Raw genomic sequence first — 25,524 nt, forward strand, 5'->3', positions numbered from 1 at the left:
GTCACCTGATTAGTGGACTCCTATCACTGGAACAGGCGGTCCGTAGTGCTATTCTTAGCCAGTTGAATCAACCGCTACCGACACTACACAACCATCTAGGCTGATCGGGAAAAGAAGTTAATAGGTATTGGTGATCAACTTCATATAGGCCCGAAAAGCCGTGGTAGACTTCCATACCCTAAGCAAAGGCACAACCTTGTGGTCCTTGTGACACAAGTTGTGATCAGCTTGATTGCTGTCAGGTCTCGGGGCTTAAATACATCTTTACTCTACAGAGAAAGATGCACACCCGTGGTGCCAACAAGAACCGATATTTTTCGTGATCAAACGAAGAAGCGTTACGGTCCTTTTTTGTTGTTTTTGATATATTTGATTTCTATTTGCAGGAAGGAAGTTGATACACAATTTTCCCTTCTATTTTTTTAAATTATTATTAAATAGTTCAATATTGAAGACACAAGAACAAGAATCACAAGAAGAACTGGCATAAACGCAGTGGGGTGACACAGCTGTCAAACTCGGTACATCGCCGCACTACCCATCATCGTTATTGGTACGAGGCGTTTTGGTACCCACTTTCTGGTCGGTTTACCCTAACTTGCTCCTGATTTTCGGGTGTGTGGCTCGTGTGCAGGGATGCCAGATGTGAAGACATGTCTACAAATTGAAGACATTCCAAGTTCTGTGAAGACATTTACTTTTGTGAAGACATATGGAAGACATTTCAAATTTTGTGAAGACTTTTGATAGCTGAAAAGTAATGTTTATTTATGTTGTTAATCAAAGCCATTAATTCAAATCTTGGAACAATTTCAGATGAAATGCGTTTCAGTTTTTGAAGATAAATTTCAAACTTTCAAATCCTTAAACTTACAAATTCCTAATTTTTCGGTCTTTATATTGGCGGAAATTTTGAAGCAGTTTTTAGTTAAAATACGAATCAAATTAGATGCCCACCACTTCATGGAAATTTTAGGAAATATGCTGAACTATTGAATTAATTTTTCATCAGCAATAGTTTACAGAAAATAAAATATTCATCAACAAAATTCCTCTGGGAAATCAACTGGGTATTCTTTTTTTTCAAAATCTCCAAAAACAGAGGTTGCATCTACAATATTACCAAGGTTTTTTTTCGGAAATTCTGCCCAGAGCTTTGTTTGAATTTTAAACAGAGCTTCATCCTGAATTTTCCGCAGACTTGTCCGAAGATTTGTCCAAGCCTATTAAGATTTCTCTAGTAGTCCCAGGTGCTCCCCGGATAGTTTACCTGGAGTACCTCAGGAATGCTTTCAGTTACTTAGGAAATCCTCCAGGAGTTTGCAGATTTTTTTTCAGCAGAGCCTCGGAAATTCCTACAGGAGTTCCTCGGGAATTCATCCTGGAGTTCTTCGGGAACAAGGTGTTCCTCGAGAATTCCTTTAGGAATTCCTCGGGATTTCCTCCAGCAGTTCATCGGGAATTCCCCCAGGAGTTGTTCGGGAACTCTTCCATGAGTTCCTTGAGAAACCCTGTCTCGGAAATTCCTCCAGGACTTCCTCGGGAATTCATCCTGGAGTTCCAAGGTAATTTCTCCGGGAGTTGCTTGGGAATTCCTTCAGAAGTTCCTTGAGAAATACTTTAGGTGTTCCTCGAGAATTATTTTAGAAGTTCCTCGGTAATTACTGTAGCAGTTCCTCGGAAATTCTTCCAGGAGTTCCTCGGGAATTCCTTCAGAAGTTTCTAGGGAATACCTTCAAGCATTCCTCGAGAATTTCTTCAAGGAGTTCCTTGGGAATTCCTCTGGAGCTCCTTGGGAATTCCTCTACAAGTTCCTCGGGAATTCCTTTAAGGGTTCCTCAGTTAATCCTCCAAGAATTCATCTTAAATTTTCCCTGAAGTTTCTCAGGAATTTTACCAGGAGTGTCTCGGGAATTCAACTGGGAATTACTCGGTAATTCCTTCAGGAGTTCCTCGGGAATTCATTCTGGAGTTCCAAGGGAATTTCTCCGGGAGTTCCTCGGGAATTTCTCGTCCAGTTGCTCGGAAATTCTTCAAGAGATTCTCGGGTATGCATCTAGGAGAATACCTCTAGGAGTTTTGGAAATTCCTCCAAGAATTTCTTAATAATTCTCAAAGGAGTTTTTTTTTGAATTTCTCTAGAAGCTCCTTGGAAATTCCTCCAGAAGTTCATCGAGAATCCCTCTAGCATTTTTTTCGGGAATTCTTCCGGAAGATTCTTGGGAAATGTTTCAGGAGTTTATCAAAAATTCATCTGGATACATATACGTATGAATACTTCCAGGAAATCGTCGGGAATTCCCAGAAAACTCCTGGAGTAGATTTTTTGGAGACCAAGAGGAATTCCCGAGAAACTGCCGGAAAAGAACCTCGAGAAACTATGAAGAACTGCACGTGGAATTCTTGCAGGGAGTCCCGAGAAGCATGTAACTCCTCAGAATATGCCCGAGGAATCCCAAGAGGCCCAAGGAACTCCAGGAGGTTTTCTCGAGAAACTTTTTAAGGAATTCCTGAAGGCATTCTCGATGAACTTCTGGAGAAATTCCCGAGAAACTCCTGCAAGAATTCCCGAAGAAATCCCGGAAGGAATTTACCGTGGAACTCCTGTAGAAACTCCGGAGGATCTCTTGAAGAAATTCCTGAGGACCCTTGGATGAATTCTAAAGGAACTCCTGAAGGAATTGTTGAGGATGCTTGTCAATTTCCTCCATGGATCTCCTGAGGGAATTTCCGACAGTTTCCTGGAGGATTTTTCGTTGATCATCTGAAGGAGTTCTCGAGGATCTCCTGGAGGAATTCTCGTGGAACTCCTGGAAGAATTAGCCCCGAGAAGAATTTCCAAGGAACTCCTAGAATAATTCCCGTGCAACTCCTGGAGGATTTTACGACAATCTCTTGGAGGAACTCCCGAGATTCTCCTGCAGGAATTCCCGAAACTCCTGGAAGAAATCTCGATTCGATTCGACCTTCTAGAGGAATTCCCAATGAAGTCCTAGAGAAATTCCCGAGAAATTCCTGTAAGAATTTCCGAGGAACTTCTGGAAGAATTGCCAAGGAAATCCTGGTGGAATTTCCGGGGAGCTTCTGGAAAAAATGCCGAGGAGCTCTTAGAAAATTCTCGGGAAACTTCTGAAGGAATTCTTGTCAACCTTTAGAGGAATTCCCGAGGAACTTTTGGAGGTATTTCTAAGGAACTTCAGAAGGAATTCTGTAAGAATTTCCAAAGATTGCCTGGAAGAGTTTCTGATGAATTCCTGGAGGAATTCCCGAGGATCTACGGGGGGATTTTCCGACAAACTTTTCAATGAATTTATGAAGGGATTTCCGATGAGATTGTGGAGGAATTTCCGATAAACTTCTGGAAAAATCCCGAGGTACTCCGACATAAATTTCCAAGGAACTTCTGTAAGAATTGCCGAGGACTTCCTGGAGGATCTCCAGGCCCGGATTAAGGATTGTGGGGGCCCGAGCGAATGTGGAGGCCCCTCGGAGATATGAGCAAAAAATATTTTCTCCATTTTCGAATAGTACTTGAGCAATATGGAAAATAAAGTTAATGTTAGCAACCAAAAAAGGTATTTGTGGGGAGCCCTAAAATGTGGGGGCCCGGGGCAATGATTCGAGAAATCTCAGAAGGAATTTCTGTAGATTTGCTCCAGAAGATCCTGCGGTGAATGCTCCAGAAATTCCTTCGAGGATTCCCCCGGGAAATTCCTCCAGAAATCCCTTCGGGGGATTCACGCGGAAGTCCTGCAGGAATTCTGGAGGAATTGCACGGGAATTTCAGAGGAACTCCTGGAAAATTTCCCGGAGAATTCTTGGTGGAATCATTGGTGAACTTCTGGTGGTATTCCCGAGGTAATTTTAAATGAGTTCCTGGGAATTTCCTGGTAATTCATTGGGGAGTTCCATGGGATTTTATGCAGGAATTCCCGGGGAACTCCTACAAGAATTCACGGGGAACTCTTGCAGAAATCCCTCTAAAATCCCCTTGACGAATTCGCGATGAACTCTTGGAAGAATTTCCGGGGAACTCCTGGATATACTTACGGCGAACTCCTGAAAGAATTAACGGGGAACTTCTGGAAGTTTTATCGGGGATTTCCTGGAGGAATCACCTGACAATTTCTGGATGATATACTGGGGAATCCCTGGTATCAGGTATCAGGTATCAGTAGGTCGGCTCAAGAGGCACGTTCTCCTCCATTTGGGAAATTTGTGCCATCGCCATGAATACGAGCCTATTCATCATTTACCTGAGGGAGAGCGAAGGGAGGAATAAGGGATGGGATAGGGAAAGGGAAGGTAAGGGAATAGGGTCGACATAATCGCATAAGCGTACCACAACGGGTTCAAACAGCGCCCTGAAAAGGGCACTGTAAAAAGCGCATAAAGCGTAAAGTAAGCCTATAGCTACTTGCCACAACGGGTTCAGAACAACAGAACATCCTGAAGATTCAGGCTTCTTAGGTCAGTTTCACTTAATCAAGTGTTTACCGAGTAGGGGTAGTCGGGGTAATTTGGCCAATGGGGCAATTTGAGCACCACTGGAAAATCACCTAAAATCTAGTAATTTTTGAAAATCCACCTAAGAGCTCCTATACTGGCCTGATATTGAAGCGATTGAAACATTAGAACGAAGTAATTTAGTCTCATAGTAAATTAGAAAAATAAAATTTAAAATTGTTGGCCAAATTACCCCGACGAGGACTGAACAAAAACATCTCATAAGACTTCCCTTGTTTAAATACCTTAAATAACTTTCAAATTAGTTTGTTTTCTGTACACTTCAAGTTGATACTATATGATTCAACACCAAGCGAAGCATATTAAGTTTGTATTGCATTAGGCGATAAAAATTCTTTATTGGAAATAGGGTGCTCATATTACCCCGACGGTTCAAAAACGACCCAAAAACAACACTTTTTTCAAAAATCATATTTTGGCATTTAAACACGATTAGACTATGATATTTTTATGCAACTAGTATAGTATTATCAGAAACATTCTGACCATATGATGTACGAGAGATTCAACGTTGTTTTCTGCATCTTCAATCGACTTTTGCTTAAGGTGGCCAAATTACCCCGATTTACCCTACTCGGAAACGCAGTTGCGTAGAAACTGGGTAGTTACATATCAAATGATTCAAAGTTTCAGAGTCGGATTCTCAGCAAAGATATACAAATGAAGCAGCCTGTTAAGGCTTGTAATGGACAAAATCATAAGTAGGAAAACCACATTGAGTTATCTCAATTGCGTTTCTGCTACGAGATTCCTCAAAAATCATGGAAAGACTCCCGCATGGGGGCATCCACAAACACTCAATTTCCTAATCGCTGCTTGACGTAATGCCGAGAAGAGATGTTGGTTTTTGAGCATTTGGTAAATCCAATTGGAAATCATTGAAAGATAAATAGGACAATCCATGCGGCTTCCAATATGGAATCGGAAGTTACGTGTTCAAAAGTATCCTGAAAATCCGAGAAAACACCCAAACAAAATTGTTTTTGAATGAATGCTTTTTCGATATCGTAAACAGCATTGTGTAGACAAAGCACAGTGGACTTTCCATTTTGGTAAGCATGTTGGTTCCCATGGAGAGGCATGTTTGCTAGAAAAACATCACGGGTGTGATGCTCGACAAAGCGTTCTAATCAATTCAGAAGAAAGAGGTCAAATGGATAGGTTTGATCTTCATACGAAGACATTATTCACTTACGGAATAAACTTGACAGTATAATCCCACCAAAATTTGGGAATAGCAATGCTGCAAACAAGCAGTTTTATCAAAACATCTTGGGGCTCGAGGCATGACACGCAAGATTGTCATTTCAATTTTACTGAAAGTAGCAAACATCGGGTCAAACGCAAAATGCGGAACCATATAGGTGTTAATTAAAACATTACATCTACATAGAAATTCTTCCTACGAAAGTAAGGTTCTTGGACCAAAGCTGTTCTTTTATGCTGAAGATTGATCTGAGCTGTCATAACCATAGCCACTACCCAAACTAGGCACAATCAAACTCTTACAAACACAACACAAGAAAAAAAAGAGCAGCGATATAAACCAATTCGGTATCGATTTAAGAACGCCAGAGACGAAGATACACAGAGGACACTGTGAAGAACGCATAATGCGAAGAGCCATATAGGTTATAATTAAAGCTAATAAACAACATACTAATAATCCTACCCTTATTGAGCCTCGCAGTTGAGGCTTAAGAAGGATAGCAGATTATCTCAGAGAAACACAAGGTCAACTGCACCATTGCTCCGGTTAGCGCAGTAAGGGCAGAATACTGTGGAGGGCGCCCTAGTACTCCACAGGCTCCGTTTGTAGTTAGGTTTTTATTAGACCCCCCTAACCATTCATTCCTTGGCACGGTAAGCATAAAGCCGCATAACACCATTAATTAGGGGTCACCTGTTTAGTGGACTCTTACCACTGGATCAGGCGATCCGTAGTGTTATTCTTAGCCAATTGAGACAACCGCTACCGACACTACACAGCTATCTAGGCTGGTCGGGAAAAGAAGTTAACATTGAAGGTCAACTTTCAAACGAGCCCGAAAAGCCTGGAATCCCTGGAGGAATTTGCGGATCACTCCTTGAGGAATTCCCAGGAAACTCCATGGAGGAATTCCCGGGGAACTCCTGGATGAATTCCTGATAATCTCCTGGAGGAAACACTTTAGGAGAACGTCTGGATAAATTCCCGAGAACCCCTGGGGGACATTGTGGAGGAATTATCGGGGAACTCTTAAAAGAACTCTTTTAGGAAATTTTGAGAACTAGCCAGCTTGTTCCTGAAATTAAGAGCTATTTTCATGAGGCACACATAAACACCATCTTTCTAAAACTCCCAGAATCCCGAGCTTTCTTTTGATATCATCACTTTCTCTTGGACCCACAGCTTCTTTGAAGAACTTGAGGAGCTTCGTCGAATCAATAGTTTTTTTTTAAATAGTATTTCCCGCTTCCTGTAGAATCTCGGACAATACCCGGACTCCTATAGAATCATAACTTTCTCTTGTGAGTTTTGAAATTTCCTTCCGTATTAGTTTTCTTTATATCTCACGGATTGACTAGGTAGTCCGTTCTTAATATCTTTGAATTTCTACTGCACTAATTTTCTCTCTATAATTACATTATCGTCCCCGAGATCGTCCCACAATTACCACCGTAGCCTCCGCTTTTAGGAAACCTCAGATTTCTTTCGATAGAGTTCTTTCCTTGTCAAATATTTAACCCTGTGTACTTTAACCCTTTATAAGGCCGAGAAAACTAGAAGAGTTGTCAACGCATACTATTATATACATGATTACATGTACAGAACAATTTTTATTTGAAAGAAACTCTCAAAAATCTAGGTGGCAATATAGTTGCCACTGCCCGTTTAGGCCACCAGCGCTGGTGGCAATATTCTTGCCACTGCCCGTTTAGGGTACTTTTCTTCTTTTGACTTCGACAAAAAGTCGGGAAAGAGATTTTAGAGTGGATTAGGGCTTAACCCATAATATAAACTGCGTAGTTCAGCTCATGTCAACCCATAATTTGATTATTTCTTAAAATATTTATCAAATCTATAATTTTACAATAAGTTTGAGCTAATTTTCTTCACGCGGTCAAATTTAGCCATTTTTGAGACTACAAATGGCTCCCAAATTGTTGTAAAAGCTTTGTTTAGTATCAAAAAAATTCCAGGCGTTGTTGCTAATCCCAATTTTACGTAAACCAAAAAAAAGTTCGAAATAAATTGTTATAAAACAGAAAAAAAATAAAAACAGCAGGTGGTAATATAGTTGCCACTGCCTTATAAAGGGTTAAGCCTGAGGCCCATGTGTACTAACAGCTTAATGCACACTGATGTCTTTGGTGCGCGAAAGATGAAACAAGAAGAAAGAGCAATGTCACTTTTACTCACGGAATAATACATCGACATATTATTCCGTACGGAAAACATGAAAACATGACTGACAGCATTGCATGACAGTGCCATCTGTTGGCAAATCTTTCTGGCTGCGAATTATTATGCCTCTCAAGAAAAATCAGAATATGGCGATTATCTGCCTCTGGCTTCTGATATCAGCGCGACAGTCACTAATCATAACAGCGCCACCAGATTTAAAAGTATCTAATTCCACTATATGGGGTTTGACAGCCAGAACACTCATTCCACTGAGCTACTCTTGTCGTTCGTCACAAATACATTCAAAAACATCTGTCACTTCGCGAAACCCACGTACTTTTGTTTTTGGCGGGAACACTTTTTCTTTTGTTTTGCCTTGCGACTGTCATGCGGCGGTATGCCTTGCGAGCGTACGACCGCCGCAGGGCTCTAATAAAAGATAAGCGCGACAATACTTATCAACTGCGAACGCTTAAGTAATTTTTGATTGCAAAAATTCTACGTGACCATTAGGGTAATTTTCCAATTGTTGCACGGCTAAAAACTCGCCTATTGCTGCACACTCCATGTTATTCTTATGAGGTGTGCAACAATTGGGTTCTTTAGGGGTATCCGGATTATTTCATAATCGGATTCTCCGCCCAAAAATTATTCGAAATCCAAAATTTCATAATTTTTGGAGTCCGGGAACTATTTTTAAAGTGCATTTAAAGTTTGTATGGGAAAATTTTTTTGTTCGGGTCGAACTGTCACTGTTGGGATTGAAACACTACACGTGTGGAGTTTACAAGTGTACTTTTATTTATGCTCTTCTTCTTGTTTACATGTTGGTGTCGTTTTCAACTATTAGTTGCAGTGCTGCCAAGTTTAGTGAAACACTACAACATATCTCTCTTTTTCTAATACAAAGAATAACAATGAAAGGAATTCAAACTAACTCAAACAGTAATCTTCAAAACGCTTAGGTAACGACACACTTCTACGAGGTCGGCGATGATGTTCGTCAAGGGGTTCTGCAACCTCAACTGGCTCACCGGAAACCGATCTCGAAACGTCCAAAGGTTCAGCTGCAGTAGGTGGGTGGTATGCCTTGAGATGTGATGTATTTCGCTTGAACCGCTGTCCGCTCTGGGTCTCCACTGTTGCCATACTTCCCATTTTCTCGACCACAGTTGCAGGAACTGGCAAGAACGTTGGTGTTAGTTTGTTTGCCGGCTGCATGTTCTTCATGAGGACTTCATCTCCCACATTGATGGTTGTTTCCTTCGCTCCTACTTTCTTGTCGCGATATTCCTTTGCACGGTACTTGACAGTGGCATCCCTATCTCGCATTTCATCGTCGAACGTGGCTTCATCTTGCACATGGGGAAATAAGTCTCTGAATCGACGCCCAAACATCAATATTGCAGGTGGGATTCCTGTGACGCTATGTGGCGTCACTGAGTACATGTAAAGGTACTCCTGGAGCGCTTCTTCCAAATTCGTACCCCGTTGCTGACTTATTTTAAGAACTTTCAGCAACGAGCGGTTCTGCCTCTCGACCTCACCATTAGCACATGGCCAGTATGGCGTGGTGTGAGTAAGCTTGATTCCATAATCAACGCAGTAGTCCTTGAGCTCTTGACTTGAGAAATTTTTAGCGTTGTCAGTTGTTAGCACGAAAGGCAAGCCCATTTTTGTGAAAATCTGCCGCAGTACACGAATGACATCTGCAGACAAAGTGCGGCTCATAAACTCAGCAACCACGAACCGGCTGTAAAGATCCACTAGTACGAAAATATACTTGCCATTTGGAAGAGGTCCTAAAAAGTCTGCACTAACATGTACCCAAGGAGCTGACGGTATTTCACGAATTCGTAAGGGCTCCGGCTTGTTTACAGGTCCAACCATCTGGCACTCGACACAGCTTCTGCATGCCTTCTCGACATCTGAGTCCAAGCCCGGCCACCACACCGCTGTTCGTAGACGACGCTTCATTTTCTCCTTACCCGGGTGTCCAGAGTGTGACAACCTTACAACTGCTTCACGAAGATCACCAGGGACGACGATTTTATCTCTCCGCAGCACAAGGTCTTTCGAAAAGCACAACTCGGATTTGAATGGTGCGTAAGCTTTCAAATCACTCCATTGGTCGTCATTCAGGGCTTTCTTCACCTTTTCGAATTCCGGATCATTCTGCGAACTTCGAATAACCTCGGTCATAGTTATCGCAGACGGTATGTTAACCTCCGCAATCGAATACAACGCATCTTCCGACCGTTTGTCATACGTTTTCGCATCAACCGTTTCGCAGAGCCTGGACAGCGGGTCCGCAATGTTCACTTCCCCAGGGACGTGTTTTATGGAGTATCGATACGATTGCATTCGGAGCACCCATCTCTCTTGCCGCTTGTTTGGACAGGAGGACTCACTGAAGATGTGAATCAACGGTTTGTGGTCGGTGAGAATCGAAAAATCCAAGCCTCTTAGATACATTTCGAATCGTTCAGTTGCCCAAACAATGGCAAGTGCTTCTTTGTCCAGGGTCGAATATTTTTGTTCCGTTTTAGAGAGACTCTTGCTAGCGTAACTAACTGGTCTCGTTTTGGAGTTGCTGGTTTGTAGCAAAACAGCACCGATCCCATTATCACTTGCGTCGGTAACCAGAGTAGTTTTGTACCGGGGATTGTAGAAAGCCAAGTGATTAGGGTTCGCCATGGCCTGCTTCACCTCGTTGAACGATAATTTCGCTTCCTTTGACCAGTGAAATTTGACACCCTTAACTATCATTTTGCGAAGTGGAGCAGTGACGGCCGACAGATTGGGGATAAACTTCCCCACGTAATTCACTAGCCCCAAAAAGCTTCGCATCTCGCTGGCCGTTTCAGGACGACGAAAATTTTGAATGGCACTAACCTTTTCGTTCGTAGGAAGAATTCCGTCTTCCGACAGTTGATGTCCCATGAATTTAACCATCGGTTGGCCAAACTCGCACTTTGCCTCGTTGATCGTGAGTCCATTCTCCTTAAGACGATCCAGTACTGCTTTCAAACGTAAGTCGTGCTCCTCCTTAGTCGCTCCATATACCAGCACATCATCAATGAACACTTTTACTCCTTTCAGCCCTTTCAGCACTCTTTCGATGCACCGTTGAAATATCTCCGGTGCGACTTTCATCCCAAACATAAGCCTCTTGTAGCGGTAGTACGCGTCCTGAGTCACGAAGGTAGTGATATCACGTGATTCAGGTGCCAGCTCAATTTGGTGGAATGCCTTTACCAAATCAATTTTGCTGAAGACCTTGCACCCTTCCAGATGAGGCATTATTTCTTCGAATGTGGGCAAAGGGTGCTTTTCTGGAATTATTGCCTTGTTTGCTTTACGCATATCTATGCAAAGCCGAACAGAACGCCCGCCGTCCTTCGGAGTTACTACGAGAGGAGAAGCCCAACTGATGTTCAACGGCGCCGGCTCGATAATGTCTTGTTCGAGTAGGTCCGCAAGTTTTTCGTCCACTAAAGCTTTCAACGGAATCGGCAGACGTCTGCACGACTGCTGAACTGGCGATACACTTTGATCAAGTTTGATCTGAACTTGCACATTTTTCAATTTTCCTATCGGTGGTTCACCATTGTCAACACTGAACACTTGTCCGCGAATTTCAAGTAGTCCGAGTTCGATAGAGGTTGCTCTGCTTAAGAGATTGGCCCCTTTTTCGCTGTCAACAACACAAATCTCGTGGTGCACCGTTTTATCTTGCGTTGCGATGTCCGTTTTTATAACTTTGTGCACTTTCAACTTCCCATCGCCATACACTCGAAGCACTTTTTCCGATTTACATTCCTTGCTCACTACACATCCCTGTTTCTTCAGCCACTTCCACATTCCTCGCGTTATCACATTTACGTGGGCTCCGGAGTCAATAATCCAATCCGTTTTGACGCCTCCGACGAAGCAAGTAGTGTTATCCAGGCCCGAACCGTTCGCATACACCTGCTGCACATCGTCGTCCGACTCCGTTCCTTCGCTGGATGAATCCGAAACGCTGTCATGAGTTTCCCGTACTTGCTGGATCTTCTGCTTCCGTGCCGACGGTTCACCTGGCCTCGTCTTCATCTTGGTCTTACACATCTTCTTGAAGTGACCCACGATTTGGCATTTGTCGCATACTTTTGACCTGGCCGGACATCTTTTGTCGTTGGCGAAATGCCCTACGTTTCCACAGCGAAAGCAAACTTCTTCACGGCCCTGCTTCTTCACCAAGCTCAACTGCGCTTCCTCCACTGATTTCTTCATCTGATCGCGATTTCGTTTCACCGTCTCCAGCACTCGACCTTCTTCCGCAATATCTTGAACCGTCATTAATTTCTTCTTCAATATCGCCTCTCTTAGTGCGTCGGACACACAGTTGTCAAATACTTGTTCCGTGATCCTCATCTCTAAAGCGGCACCATAATCGCAGAGACGGCCTTGATCCCGAAGCCGGTGAATAAATTTCTCAACCGATTCATTCTCCTGCTGTATCATCTTCCGGAACACGCACCTTTCGTACGGAATGTTGTTGAGTGGAGCGAAGTGAGCATCAAGCAAACGAATAGCTTCTGTGAAAACATCCGATCCTGGCGGAGGATCTGCATCATGGCCTTCGATATTGTAGAAAATATCCTGCACTTCTGATCCGGCATAGTGCAGCAGATACGAACGCTTGCGGGAGGGAAGAGCTACACAATTCACGTCCAAACATAGCTGAAGGGATCTTTTCCACTTCGTCCATCGACTCGCAATAGATGCTGAGTCCGTCACATCGAAAGGTGCCAAAGTTGTCTTTTCCATTTTCCGCTGGTTGAGGTTATGCTACTGAATGCAATCGGCGAAAACGATCCCGACGACTTTCAATCCGGAACAGCCGCGCCCGACACGTTTATCCGATCTACTCGTATTTAAACCGATACTTTCCGCATTTAAGCAACTTTTTTTCGAATTCAATCGCGAAATCCCATCTTTAGTCGCCAAAAATGTTGGGATTGAAACACTACACGTGTGGAGTTTACAAGTGTACTTTTATTTATGCTCTTCTTCTTGTTTACATGTTGGTGTCGTTTTCAACTATTAGTTGCAGTGCTGCCAAGTTTAGTGAAACACTACAACAGTCACTTTAACGATTGAACTGTCATTGTATCCACGAAAATTAAAACTGTTTTGTTGATTTAACCATCAAAACAAAGGCGTTGAAATCCAATAAAATCACGTTATACTCAGAAAAATGAGCTCTTTCGATTAGGCTGTAGAATATAGCAATATTTTATTCACTAAACAACCCAATTGGCGAATTTTTAGCCGTGCAACATTGGAAAATTACCCTACTTGTCCTATCCTTTTACACAGTACTTACCAGGTGGAAACTAGCCATAACGATAGATTTTCGTATATACACACCGAAATTTTTGAAATGCTTCCAGCACGCCAAAAATCAGCAAAAGAAATTGCTGAATTTCAGCACAACTTTGCTGATCAACTGTCAAAATTGCTGGATGGTTCAGCAAGTTGAAAAATAATTGCTGATACTCAGTAATTTGTATTGCTGAATGCAATCAGCACGCCAAAAATCAGCAAAGTTTGCTGATTACCAGCAAAAATATTTTGCAGTGTACCTACCTACCTACTTAAATGATTTCTTCTCTCAATTCCAGGTGAAGAACATTGCCCGTGATCTGTACAACCGATACTTCAAAGCAGCGCAAGCCGTACCCCGAGGAGCCGTGGCTAAACTGTGTACCATCGTGCGACAAATTGAAGCCGCCCTGGAGGAACAGTGTGCCCCGAAAGCGTCCAGTCTGCTACAGGTGCGAAATCAACAGCAACAGCAGTTGGACGGTTCCAAAGCAAACAGCACATGGCAGGAGAAGCTGTACAACGCACTACACGATCTGGTTCAGCTGTTGAACGACGACGGGGTAATTAGTGCCTACGAGATGCACAGCTCAGGGCTGGTGCAATCGTTGGTGGCGGTGCTCTCTCGGAACTACTGGGAGCTGGAAATGAACAGGAGTAAGGCGAACAAGTACCAAAAACAGCGGATATCGATCTTCAAGAAGTGTATGTACGGCGACACCAAAAATGGGAAAAATACGGCCAGCATCCTAGTGCAGAAGTTGGTATCGGTGTTGGAAAGCATCGAGAAGCTTCCGGTGCATATGTACGACTCACCAGGCGGTAGCTATGGGTTGCAGATTCTCACGAAACGGCTGAGCTTCCGACTGGAAAGAGCCGCTTGCGAGCAGACATTGTTCGATCGGACCGGAAGGAATTTGAAAATGGAACCGCTGGCAACGGTTGGCCAGTTGAACAAGTATCTTCTGAAGATGGTAGCTAAGCAGTGGTATGATATGGATCGGTCATCCTTCTTGTTCTTGAAAAAGCTGAAAGAAGCAAAGTCGGGAAGTATGCAGTTCAAACACCAGCACGACTTTGATGAGAATGGTATTGTGTACTACATCGGAACAAACGGCAAGACCACGGAATGGGTGAATCCGGCTCAGTACGGGTTGGTTACTGTCACGAGCAGCGAAGGTAAGCAACTTCCGTACGGTAAACTGGAGGACATCCTGTCCAGAGATAGCGTTAGCGTGAACTGTCACACCAAGGACAATAAGAAATCTTGGTTCGCCATCGATTTGGGGATGTTTGTCATTCCGACAGCTTACACATTGCGACATGCCCGGGGCTACGGACGTTCCGCTTTACGGAACTGGATGTTCCAGATGTCCAAGGACGGCATAAACTGGGTGACCATGCTAACCCATTCGGATGACAAAAGTTTGGCCGAACCCGGAAGTACATGCACGTGGCCAATCGAGTGCTCCGCTGATGAACTGCAGGGATGGCGTCACGTCAGAATTCACCAGAATGGACGGAATGCCTCCGGACAGACACATTATCTAAGCTTGAGCGGGTTTGAAATCTACGGAAAGGTTGTTTCCGTTTGTGACGATATGGGAAAAGCTGCCGCCAAGGAGAATGAAGCCCGGCTACGGAAGGAACGACGACAGATCCGGACCCAGTTGAAGTACATCACTCAAGGGGCTCGCGTAGTACGGGGAGTTGATTGGCATTGGGATGATCAGGATGGAAATCCTCCTGGGGAAGGTACCGTAACGGGAGAGATTCATAACGGATGGATCGACGTAAAATGGGACCATGGCTTGAGGAACTCCTATCGTATGGGTGCCGAAGGCAAATACGATCTAAAATTGTCAAACAGTGAAAATCTCACTGCTCCTTACGAGTTGAACAACTCTGGTGCTGGTCTCGTTCCTATGAATACCGTATCAGTTTCCACGGGAAAGAAAGTCTATGACAAATCGTTGAATGTTCTCACAAGCCGCAAATCGAGTTCTACTCCAAGCCTTCCGGAAGCAACGGAAAACAAGTCATCGGTAGCCTCAACAGAGCAAGCGACTTCCGTCGATAACCTCGCCTGGAAGCAAGCAGTGGAAGTGATTGCCGAAAATGTGCTCTCTTGTGCGCGATCTGATTTGGCCAACACGAGTGGAGGAAGCAGCAGCAACGACTTGTCCGCTCCCGGCACCAACAATAACAATCTGAACAACCAGGAAGTATCGGTGATTGTCCACTCGTTGGGCGAGCGAGGAAACATTCCTGATCTGTCGCAAATCAATACAAGCACTTCGACTCTAGTTTCGGATTTGGCCACCATCACTGAGAATCTGACACTCTCGGATAACATTAAAAACAGCACCGTCAGTGGCACCCAGTTTGTGAGCAATTTCGGAACTCAACTCGCAGCCTGTTCGTCATCCTCTTCATCGGAAGACAACAACAAAACTAACAACATCAATGAAACAAACAACAAAATCAATTTGAACAACAGCAGTAGCAGTAGTTCGGGTAAGACAGCTTATCTTCCGACTAAGCTGGATGTTCTGGACAAGATGAGGGAAGGCGTTGATATGCTTCGGAACAATACCAACAATCTGCTTTCATCGGAGCTGCTTACCCAATCCAACCTTCTTTCATCGGTGAAGATCGCCCTTCCGACGCCGCAACAACCGCCACAAACCGGAACAGCTCCGGTGGGAACCTTCTTTGTGGCCAGCTCAAGCACCAGTAGCACTAGCACTCTTCCTATGAGTGACAAAATCGTCGGAGACGTTAAATTCAACAATACCATCAATAACAACGCCGCAGCATCCGGTGGCGTAACGAAGAAAGTTCTCAACGAGGTTAAGCAGCAAGAACCGGACGATCGCGACATGGCTAATAACCTAAAGAACAACACCGCGATTGCCGTCGATTCAGAAGGTAGTGCATCAGCCGGAAGTTCCAAGGAATCTACTGGACCAAATCCGGATTCACCGGTCTCCGTCAATCCGATGAGTGTGAGCGTTCCAAATCTGACAAGTAATGAGAACAATGTTCCACAGGAAGTCCAAACTCCGCCGGGATTGTTGGAAACGTTTGCAGCTATCGCTCGGAGACGTACTTCTGGAAGTTCCGTGTCCCACCAGGTGCAGTCCAGCTCAAATGCATCGGCCGCTTCGTCGGGAAGCAACAATGCTCAACCTAACAACAACCAGCTGAGCAGTCTGCAGGCGGCCAACTCGGGCTTCTTCCCGCGGGGACAAAATTCCGTTACTAGTCTGGTCAAGCTGGCCCTTTCGAGCAACTTCCACAGTGGACTGTTGAGTACCGCACAAAGCTATCCTAGTCTCTCAAGTTCTTCGAATAATTCGAATTCGGCAGCGGTTAGTGGAGGAGCAAATAACGCTTCAGGTGGAAACGCGGGATCGGTTCAGAGCGGAAATGTGCAAGCCGTATTGAATCCGGCACTCACGATGAGTCTTACTTCTACCAGTAGTGATAGTGAACAGGTTTCCTTGGAAGATTTCCTGGAGCAGTGCAGGGCACCAACATTGCTTGGAGATTTGGATGACGATGAAGACATGGAGGATGAGAACGATGACGATGAAAATGAGGATGAATACGAAGAAGTCGGAAATACCTTGCTTCAGGTGATGGTTTCTCGAAATTTACTCTCCTTCATGGATGAGGAGACCTTGGAGAACCGATTAGCCGCGGCAGGGAAGCGCAAATCGTGGGATGATGAATTCGTTTTGAAACGACAGTTTTCGGCACTCATTCCTGCGTTTGACCCCCGTCCCGGAAGAACCAACGTCAATCAAACAAGTGATTTGGAAATCCCGGCCCCCGGAAGCTCCGCTGACAATGGCCATCCCAGTAGCAGTCATTCTGATCATGCTCCTCTACCGCAGCCGTCCCTCGCACTTCTGCTCCGTGGCCCCAACATAAACGGAGTGAGTGACGTGGAAATCCCATTATCTCAGCCCGATTGGACCATATTCCGAGCAGTGCAGGAACTGATCCTCCAAACCAACATGACCAAGCAGGACAAGTTCCGCAAAATTTGGCAACCGACGTACACCATCGTCTACCGGGAAGCCGCTTCATCAGCTGGAATCGGTTCCTGCCGTGGCGAAGACTTCAGCAGTGGAGAAGAAGGACGTGCCACTCCAGTGGTGTCCATGTTTTCTCAGCGCAGTGGAGGATCCACCCTGTCGCCTAGTTCCCCCATCCCGGGAACACCGCTCAATCCAACGGCCTCAACGCACTGCACCGTGGACGACGTCCTACAGCTTCTCGGCCAGCTGAGTGCCATCAACCGAACCCTTACATCGTCTCCCTCCAACAACGACAAGAACCTCATGCCGGACATGGAATCCAACAACAATCTCAACCCGGATATTTTCCTGAGCAAGAAAATTACCAACAAACTGCAGCAGCAAATACAAGACCCCCTAGTCCTTGCCAGTGGCAGCCTCCCGAAATGGTGCGAAGACTTCAACCAGACGTGTCCGTTCCTGTTCCCCTTCGAAACGCGGCAGCTGTACTTCAACTGTACCGCCTTCGGTGCGTCGCGAAGTATCGTGTGGCTCCAGTCGCAACGGGATGTGAATCTGGAACGGCAGCGGGCTCCCGGACTGAGCCCCCGGCATGCCGACCAGCACGAGTTCCGCGTCGGAAGGCTGAAGCACGAGCGCGTCAAGGTTCCACGCGGGGAAAATCTGCTCGAATGGGCGCAACAGGTAAGGCTTGCGTTTTTAGCTCTTAGTTAAAGGTACTCAATTCCACAGGATTACAAGGTTCTAGACCCGGGAAGTTATGTAAGTAATGTATAGCTTTTCGAGTAGAATGAGGAACCGTTTCGGTTTTTTTTGCCATAAGGTAAAAACAATACATTATCTTGTTTCATAAATGTAAACAAAAATGTTAGGTATTGGATACACGTTTAGAGCTGTAAATTCCGAACCGATCATTCGATTCTTTGAAAGGGAAAATCGGTTGAAAATTTATTAAGAAGTTTTTGCAAAAAGCATCATGTCCATAAGGCACCCTACACACTACTCAAACCGTTTGACCAACATTGCCACCGCCCCCTGGTTGGTCGAACCAGCGAATGTTTCTGCAACCGTATGACGAACTGCCAAATCGTGTTGCACCAACATGTCACTTTGGTTGCACCAACATCATCCCCCATTTGAAATCGCACTGTGAAACCGTCAACCGTCAAATCGGTTTGACGAACTGCCAAATCGGTTCGTCAAGCAGCATCACACACGGTCAAACACAGCACCAACTCAACCACCAACCTGGGGGCGGAGTCAATGTTGGTCAAACCGTTTGAGTAGTGTGTAGGGTGCCTAACTCCGGAAATCCCTCCGCAAATTCCTCCAGGATTTCCTCTGAATATTCTTCCAGGATTTCCTCTGGAAATTCTTCAAAGATTTCCTCTGGAAATTCCTCCAGGATTTCCTCTGGAAATTCCTCCAGGATTTCCTCAGGAAATTCCTCCAGGATTTCCTCTGGAAATTCTTCCAAGATTTCCTCTGGAAATTCCTCCAGGATTTCCTCTGGAAATTCTTCCAGGATTTCCTCTGGAAATTCTTCCAGGATTTCCTCTGGAAATTCTTCCAGGATTTCCTCTGGAAATTCTTCCAGGATTTCCTCTGGAAATTCTTCCAGGATTTCCTCTGGAAATTCTTCCAGGATTTCCTCTAGAAATTCTTCCAGGATTTCCTCAGGAAATTCTTCCAGGATTTCCTCAGGAAATTCCTCCAGGATTTCCTCTGGAAATTCTTCCAGGATTTCCTCTGGAAATTCTTCCAAGATTTGCTCTGGAAATTCCTCCAGGATTTCCTCAGGAAATTCCTCCAGGATTTCCTCTGGAAATTCTTCCAAGATTTCCTCTGGAAATTCCTTCAGGATTTCCTCTGGAAATTCTTCCAGGATTTCCTCTGGAAATTCTTCCAGGATTTCCTCTGGAAATTCTTCCAGGATTTCCTCTGGAAATTCTTCCAGGATTTCCTCTGGAAATTCTTCCAGGATTTCCTCTGGAAATTCTTCCAGAATTTCCTCTTGAAATTCTTCCAGCATTTCCTCTGGAAATTCTTCCAGAATTTCCTCTGGAAATTCCTCCAGGATTTCCTCTGGAAATTGCTGCAGGGTTTCTTCTGCAAATTCCTCCAGGATTTCCTCCGGAAATTCCTCCAGGATTTCTACTGGAAATTCCTCCAGGATTTCCTCTGGAAATTCCTCCAGGATTTCCTCTGGAAATTGCTGCAGGGTTTCTTCTGCAAATTCCTCCAGGATTTCCTCCGGAAATTCCTCCAGGATTTCCACTGGAAATTCCTCCAGGATTTCCTCTGGAAATTCCTCTGGAAATTCTTCCAGGATTTCCTCTGGAAATTCTTCCAAGATTTCCTCTGGAAATTCCTCCAGGATTTCTTCTTGAAATTCCTCCAGGATTTCCTCAGGAAATTCCTCCAGGATTTCCTCTGGAAATTCCTCAAGGATTTCCTCTGGAAATTCCTCCAGGATTTCCTCTGGAAGTTCCTCCAGGATTTCCTCTGGAAATTCCTCCAGGATTTCGTCTGAAATTCCTCCAGGATTTCGTCTGAAATTACTCCAGGATTTCCTCTGGAAATTCCTCCAGGATTTCCTCTGGAAATTTATTCACGATTTCCTCCGAAAATTCTTTCAGTAATTCCTCCGGAAATTCCTCCAGTAATTCCTCCGGAAATTCCTCCAGTAATTCCTCCAGGAACTCCTCCGCAAATTCCTCCAGGAATTCCTCCGGAAATTCCTCCGACAATTACTCTAGGAATTCCTCCGGATATTTCTCTAGGAATTTCTCCAGGAGTTCCTCTAGAAATTCCTTTAGGAATTCCTCCCGGAGGAATATTCGAAGGAACTCCTGGAGGAAATTTTGGAGGAATTACCGGAAGATGATTGTCTGCAGGAACTCACGGAGAAATTTCCATAGGATCTCCTGGAGAAAAATTTGGCGAAATTTCTGGAGGAACTCCTGTAGGAACTTCCTGGAGGAACTTCTTGAGAAATTCCTTGAGGAACTCTTGCAAGGATTCCTGGAGGAATTCCCTGAGGAATTCTCGGAGGTACTTCCAGAGGAACTTACTTGAAGAATTCCTTAAGAAATTTCTTAAGGAACTCCTGGAGGAAATTTTTGAGGAACTTCCTGGGAGAATTCCTGGAGGAATTCCTGGAAAATTTCCCGAAGGAAATCTCGGAGAGAATCTTGTAAAAACTCTTGCGGGAACTTTCGGAAGAACTCGCAGAGGAACTTCATGGGGAATTTCTTCGGAATATTCCTGGAGATTGTCTTGGACGAACTCCCGGAGGAACTCTAGTAGGATTTCACGGAGGAATCCACGAACAAGCTCCTGTAGAATTTTTTGGAGTAATTCGTTAGGTGATACCTGTTTGAATTTTCGGAAGAAACTTCTAGAGGAACCTCCGGACTTTTTGGAGGTAACTTGTGCAGGAGCGTTCGAAAGCATTTTACGCGGAGTCGCCGGAAATGAATTTCTAGGAAATTCCCTGTAATTAATTTCTGGAGTAACCCCCACAACATCCAGGAAGCATGTCTAAAAGGAATTCTTGGAGGAATCCCCGGAAGCAAATCCCTGTAAGAAACTCCAGGAGGAATCTCTGAAAGGAATTCCTGTGACACTTTTCGGAGGAAACTCCTAGAAGAATCCTCGGAATGGGTTTTTTGGTAAACTCGCTGGATTGAATTACTGAAAGAACATCCTACAGGAGGAATGTTCTGGATAAGAATTCTTCGGAGAGGTTGCGGAATTCATTGAGGAATCTCCGGAAGGCATTCCTGGATGCATTCTCAGAATGAATTCCCAACAGTGGCAGTTTCTGGTTCAAAGCATAAATATTCGGATAGCAATTGATGGTTCCGCTCGCGGTTAAGGATGTTACGACCTTTCTGGATAATCGGCAGTTGATTTGAAATTCTCGTATCAATTTCCTTGTCGTTTTTCTGTGATTCCTTGTTTCAGTTTCTTCGATGCCTCAATTTGATAGGATTACAAGGTTCTAGACCCGGGAAGGTGTAAACGTTATTTGATATAGTTTTTCGTGTTCCTCAGCCCGTTTTTTGCCACATGGTAAACACGTCTTTATGAATTGTGAACAAAAGTTAAGTTGTTTAGAGAATCCCCTTTCTACTTGAACCTAGTTACACCGTTAGTTCGCTGCTGACAAGAGAACTTAACCTTTTTTTTTACATTTTATGCAGGTCATGAAGATCCACTGCAATCGGAAGTCCGTGTTGGAAGTGGAGTTCGTCGGAGAGGAAGGTACCGGACTTGGTCCGACGTTGGAATTCTACGCACTGGTGGCAGCGGAACTACAACGAAGTGATCTGGGAATGTGGTTGTGCGATGATGAGCCCAAGCTGATCGAAGATGAAATCGATCTCGGGGAAGGAAGCAAACCGATTGGCTATTACGTGCGACGGTCAACGGGACTGTTCCCGGCCCCGTTGCCTCAGGAATCGGAAATTTGCGACTTTGTAGCGAACTACTTCTGGTTCTTGGGAGTATTTCTGGCGAAAGTGCTACAAGACGGCCGTCTAGTCGATTTACCACTGTCCAACAGTTTCCTTCAGCTGCTGTGTAATAACAAATCCCTTGCCAGAGGCTCCCTAAGCGATCTTTCTTCCAAGTCTGCCTTGCACGATGATGTGATGATTTCTTCTCTGATGTCGGAAGAAAGCGATCGTGATCTGGTGGATTCTTACCAGTCCAAATTGGTTAATGATGGCTGTTGGTATGATGGAATCCTGTCTCAAGAAAATCTCCACGAAATTGATCCGATTCGGTACGAATTCCTCAAGGAACTGCAAGAATTGGTGCAGCAGAAGCAAAATATCGAACAAAACGATGATCTCACCTCCGAGGAGAAACTACTGCAAATCAGCGAGCTTAAATTCAACACTAAAACGGGCAGTGTGGCTTTGGAGGACCTCGCGCTTACCTTTACCTACCTACCGAGTTCGAAGAACTACGGTTACCAATCGGCAGATCTGATTCCAAACGGTTCCAACATCGATGTGACGATCAACAACGTCGAAGAGTACTGCAATCTTACGATCAACTTCTGCCTGCAAGAAGGTATTGCCAAACAGCTAACTGCGTTCCATCGAGGCTTTTGTGAGGTATTCCCGCTGAACAAGTTGGCCGCTTTTACGTCGGAAGAGATTCGCAAGATGCTGTGCGGCGAGCAGAACCCGGAGTGGACACGAGAGGATATTATGACCTACACGGAACCGAAACTTGGATACTCCAAGGAAAGGTAAGTGCTGTTATTCTTGTCTAGGAATATATGACGGTTGTGGTGAAATGCTTATGATTAGTAAAACCTCATATTACTTTCATATTCCTTTGTAAAAGTAGTGTTACATATAACTCTTTCACATTCCAGTCCTGGATTCTTGCGTTTCGTGAACGTGTTGATGGGAATGAGCGCCAGCGAAAGAAAAGCATTTTTGCAGTTCACAACCGGCTGCAGCAGTTTGCCACCGGGCGGCCTGGCCAATCTGCACCCTCGGTTAACGGTGGTCCGTAAGGTAGACGCCGGCGAAGGTTCCTACCCTTCGGTCAACACCTGTGTCCACTACCTCAAACTGCCGGACTATCCGAATGAGGAAATCTTGCGAGAACGATTGCTAACGGCAACAAAGGAGAAGGGATTCCATCTTAACTAAAAACCACTTTGAGCTAACGATATCCTACTTCACAAACAAACCCACATACCGATGAGCGTGGATTATGATTAGTAAAATAAACACATATTTTCTAGATAATGAACTCATCTATAAGGTAAACATTAAAACTGTTTCAAACAAGGGATACAAAAGATTAAAAAAAAACAATAAATATATAAAGTAAAAAATGACAGCTTTCCGATTACTTAAAGTTATCGATACGTTGTGGTTTTATGTTGTAAAACACTAAAAATAATGAGAACCAATTTCTGCGAAGAAAAAACTACAATAGATAAGATAAATGCGAAAAATAAAGCATAAATTTAAAACCAACACATTTTAAGTTTGCTGTGAGTAGAAGAAAATTATACACCCCGCTTCAAATAGAGACTTAGTTAACCATACAACAGATTATCTAAAAAAAATTCTTCAGCTTTTTCAGTAGTCATAATCCAAAATCATTTATTGTATATACATAAGAGAGGATGAAGACCCGGTACTACTTGAGTATGCTCATAAAAGAAGCACTCAAGCCGTTATAAGTGATTGATCAAAAATTTACTTGTTTTCAGCACGATATTTTCAAAGCCTAACAAAATTCGTAATCCAATACATATATTTTTAGGACAAATTTTGAGCCACCATTGAACGATTGCAAAAAAAAAAGTAAATAACGATTGAAACAAATATCTATTGTCACAGAAAGTTTACACACAACGTTGAAACTCACAAAACTACACAATAAAATAGAATCGAAATTGAACGTATACATATAGTAGACATATGAGTATGTTTTACGTTGTATCATGATGATGAAATCAAAATTACCTTACGGCAAAGAAAACTATAAAGCGGCTGAAAGGTTCTGCTACTACATTAAGAGAAGAACTAAAAGTGCAGTCATATGAAAATCACATCAATAACGAATTTTAAATTCACCACAAATTAAACAGCATGTTGACACAAATGTGCCCTCGACGGTTTACCGTTTTATTTCCCGTCCGAAAGCATTTTCTTTCTCATCGTGGTTCTATGGCACACATTATTGGGATCAACCCCTATGATCCAAGAGCTTTTTCGACTTTTCTCTAGCGTAACGTTCACACTGAAACGGAGCATGTTTCGTTTTATTGTTGAGAGACAAGGGCGTAGGAAGCTTTTCCTGTATGCATCCTTTTTGAATTATCTTCCAATACTAATCGCTGGAATTCCTCCACAAATTCTTGAAATAATTGAAAAAAAAAACATCACGTAATCCTGAAAAAGTTCTTGGGTACAACCCTAAAACCCTGAGAGGAATTTCTGAAGAAATCACTTGAGGAATTCCCAGAGAAATCCCTGGAAGAGTTCCTGGATAAACTCCTGAAGAAAAATCTGGATGAATCGCTGTTGCAATTCCTACAAGAATGCCTGGAGGAATTCCCGGTGGAATCCCTGGAAGAATTTTTAAAAGTATATCTGGAGGAATTCCTGTAAAAATTATGGGAATTATGGGAAAAACATTTCTGGAGGATTCCTTGGAGGAATTATTGATGAAATTCCAGAAGGAATTCCTGGAGGAATCCTTCAAGCAGTTCCTGGGAAAATCTCTAGCGAGAATGCTGGAATACCTGGAGCAACTTCTGAACAAATTTCGGGCGTAATTCCTGGAGGAATACTAGGATAAGACTCAGTCGGAATTCCTGGAGAAGTTTCTTAGATGAACTCTTGGAGCAATCCCTGTAAGAAATCCTTCAGAGGAATTCTGGGATATATTGTTGGAGAAATTTCTGAAAAAAAAATCCCTTGAGAAATTTCAGGAGGACTTCCTTGAAGAACCCTTGAAGGAATTTCTGGAGGAATCCCTGAAAAATTCCTGAAAATATTCCTGGAGAATTTTCTGGAAGACTGGATTTCCTGGAGAAATTCCAGGAGAAGTTCCTAATCGGCGACAGGTGACTCCAAGGAAATGAACTCTTTTTTGGCGCTACGTGATTTTCCACGTAGCCTAGACGTGTGTATTATTTTGAGTGTTCCAGAATTCCAGTAGAGATTGCTCCAATGATTCAATCTGGAATAGTTTGAAATATTTCAGCAGCAATTTCTTCCAGAAACCCTTACAGGAAATTTTACCAGAGATTAGCCAAAAATTAATCCAGGAATTCCTTGAAACATTGTACAAAACATTATTTTGGGAGTCCATCCAAAGATTCCAACAATAATTCGTCCAAAAACTATTGCAGACCTGGATTCCTTCAATTTTTTTTCCTAAAGAAATTCTTCCAGGAGTTTGTTAAGAAAGCTTTTCTGAGCTTTCCTAAGGAATTCCTCATGGGACTGCTTCCGGGATTCACGAACCTGCTGGGATTTCTTTAGGAACTGCTACAGGGATTCCTAAAGGAGTTCCTCCACGAACTCTTCTTAGAATTGGGTTCCTTAGGGGTATCCGGATTATTTTATAATCGGATTCTCCACCCAAAAAATAGTCGAAATCCAAAATTTCATAATTATTGGGATTTCGTTACCGGGACTC

At 43.7% G+C, this 25,524-nt stretch overlaps 1 protein-coding gene across 6 annotated transcripts in view; it reads left to right on the forward strand.

Annotated features, from left to right (window-relative positions):
* The window catches only part of LOC109404606 (E3 ubiquitin-protein ligase Ufd4), a 117,860-nt gene extending 93,881 nt beyond the window's left edge, over positions 1-23,979 (forward strand). For all 6 annotated transcript variants that reach the window (XM_062849033.1, XM_062849034.1, XM_029864376.2 and 3 more), the window contains 3 exons: positions 13,585-18,018; positions 21,543-22,600; positions 22,730-23,979. In XM_062849033.1, coding sequence (XP_062705017.1) covers positions 13,585-18,018; positions 21,543-22,600; positions 22,730-23,012 — 5,775 coding nt within the window. In that variant the 3' untranslated portion in view covers positions 23,013-23,979. The remainder of the gene's footprint in view (positions 1-13,584; positions 18,019-21,542; positions 22,601-22,729) is intronic.
* Positions 23,980-25,524: the final 1,545 nt, after the last annotated feature.

This window comes from Aedes albopictus, chromosome 2 (assembly GCF_035046485.1).
Source record: "Aedes albopictus strain Foshan chromosome 2, AalbF5, whole genome shotgun sequence".
Lineage (NCBI taxonomy): Eukaryota > Metazoa > Arthropoda > Insecta > Diptera > Culicidae > Aedes > Aedes albopictus.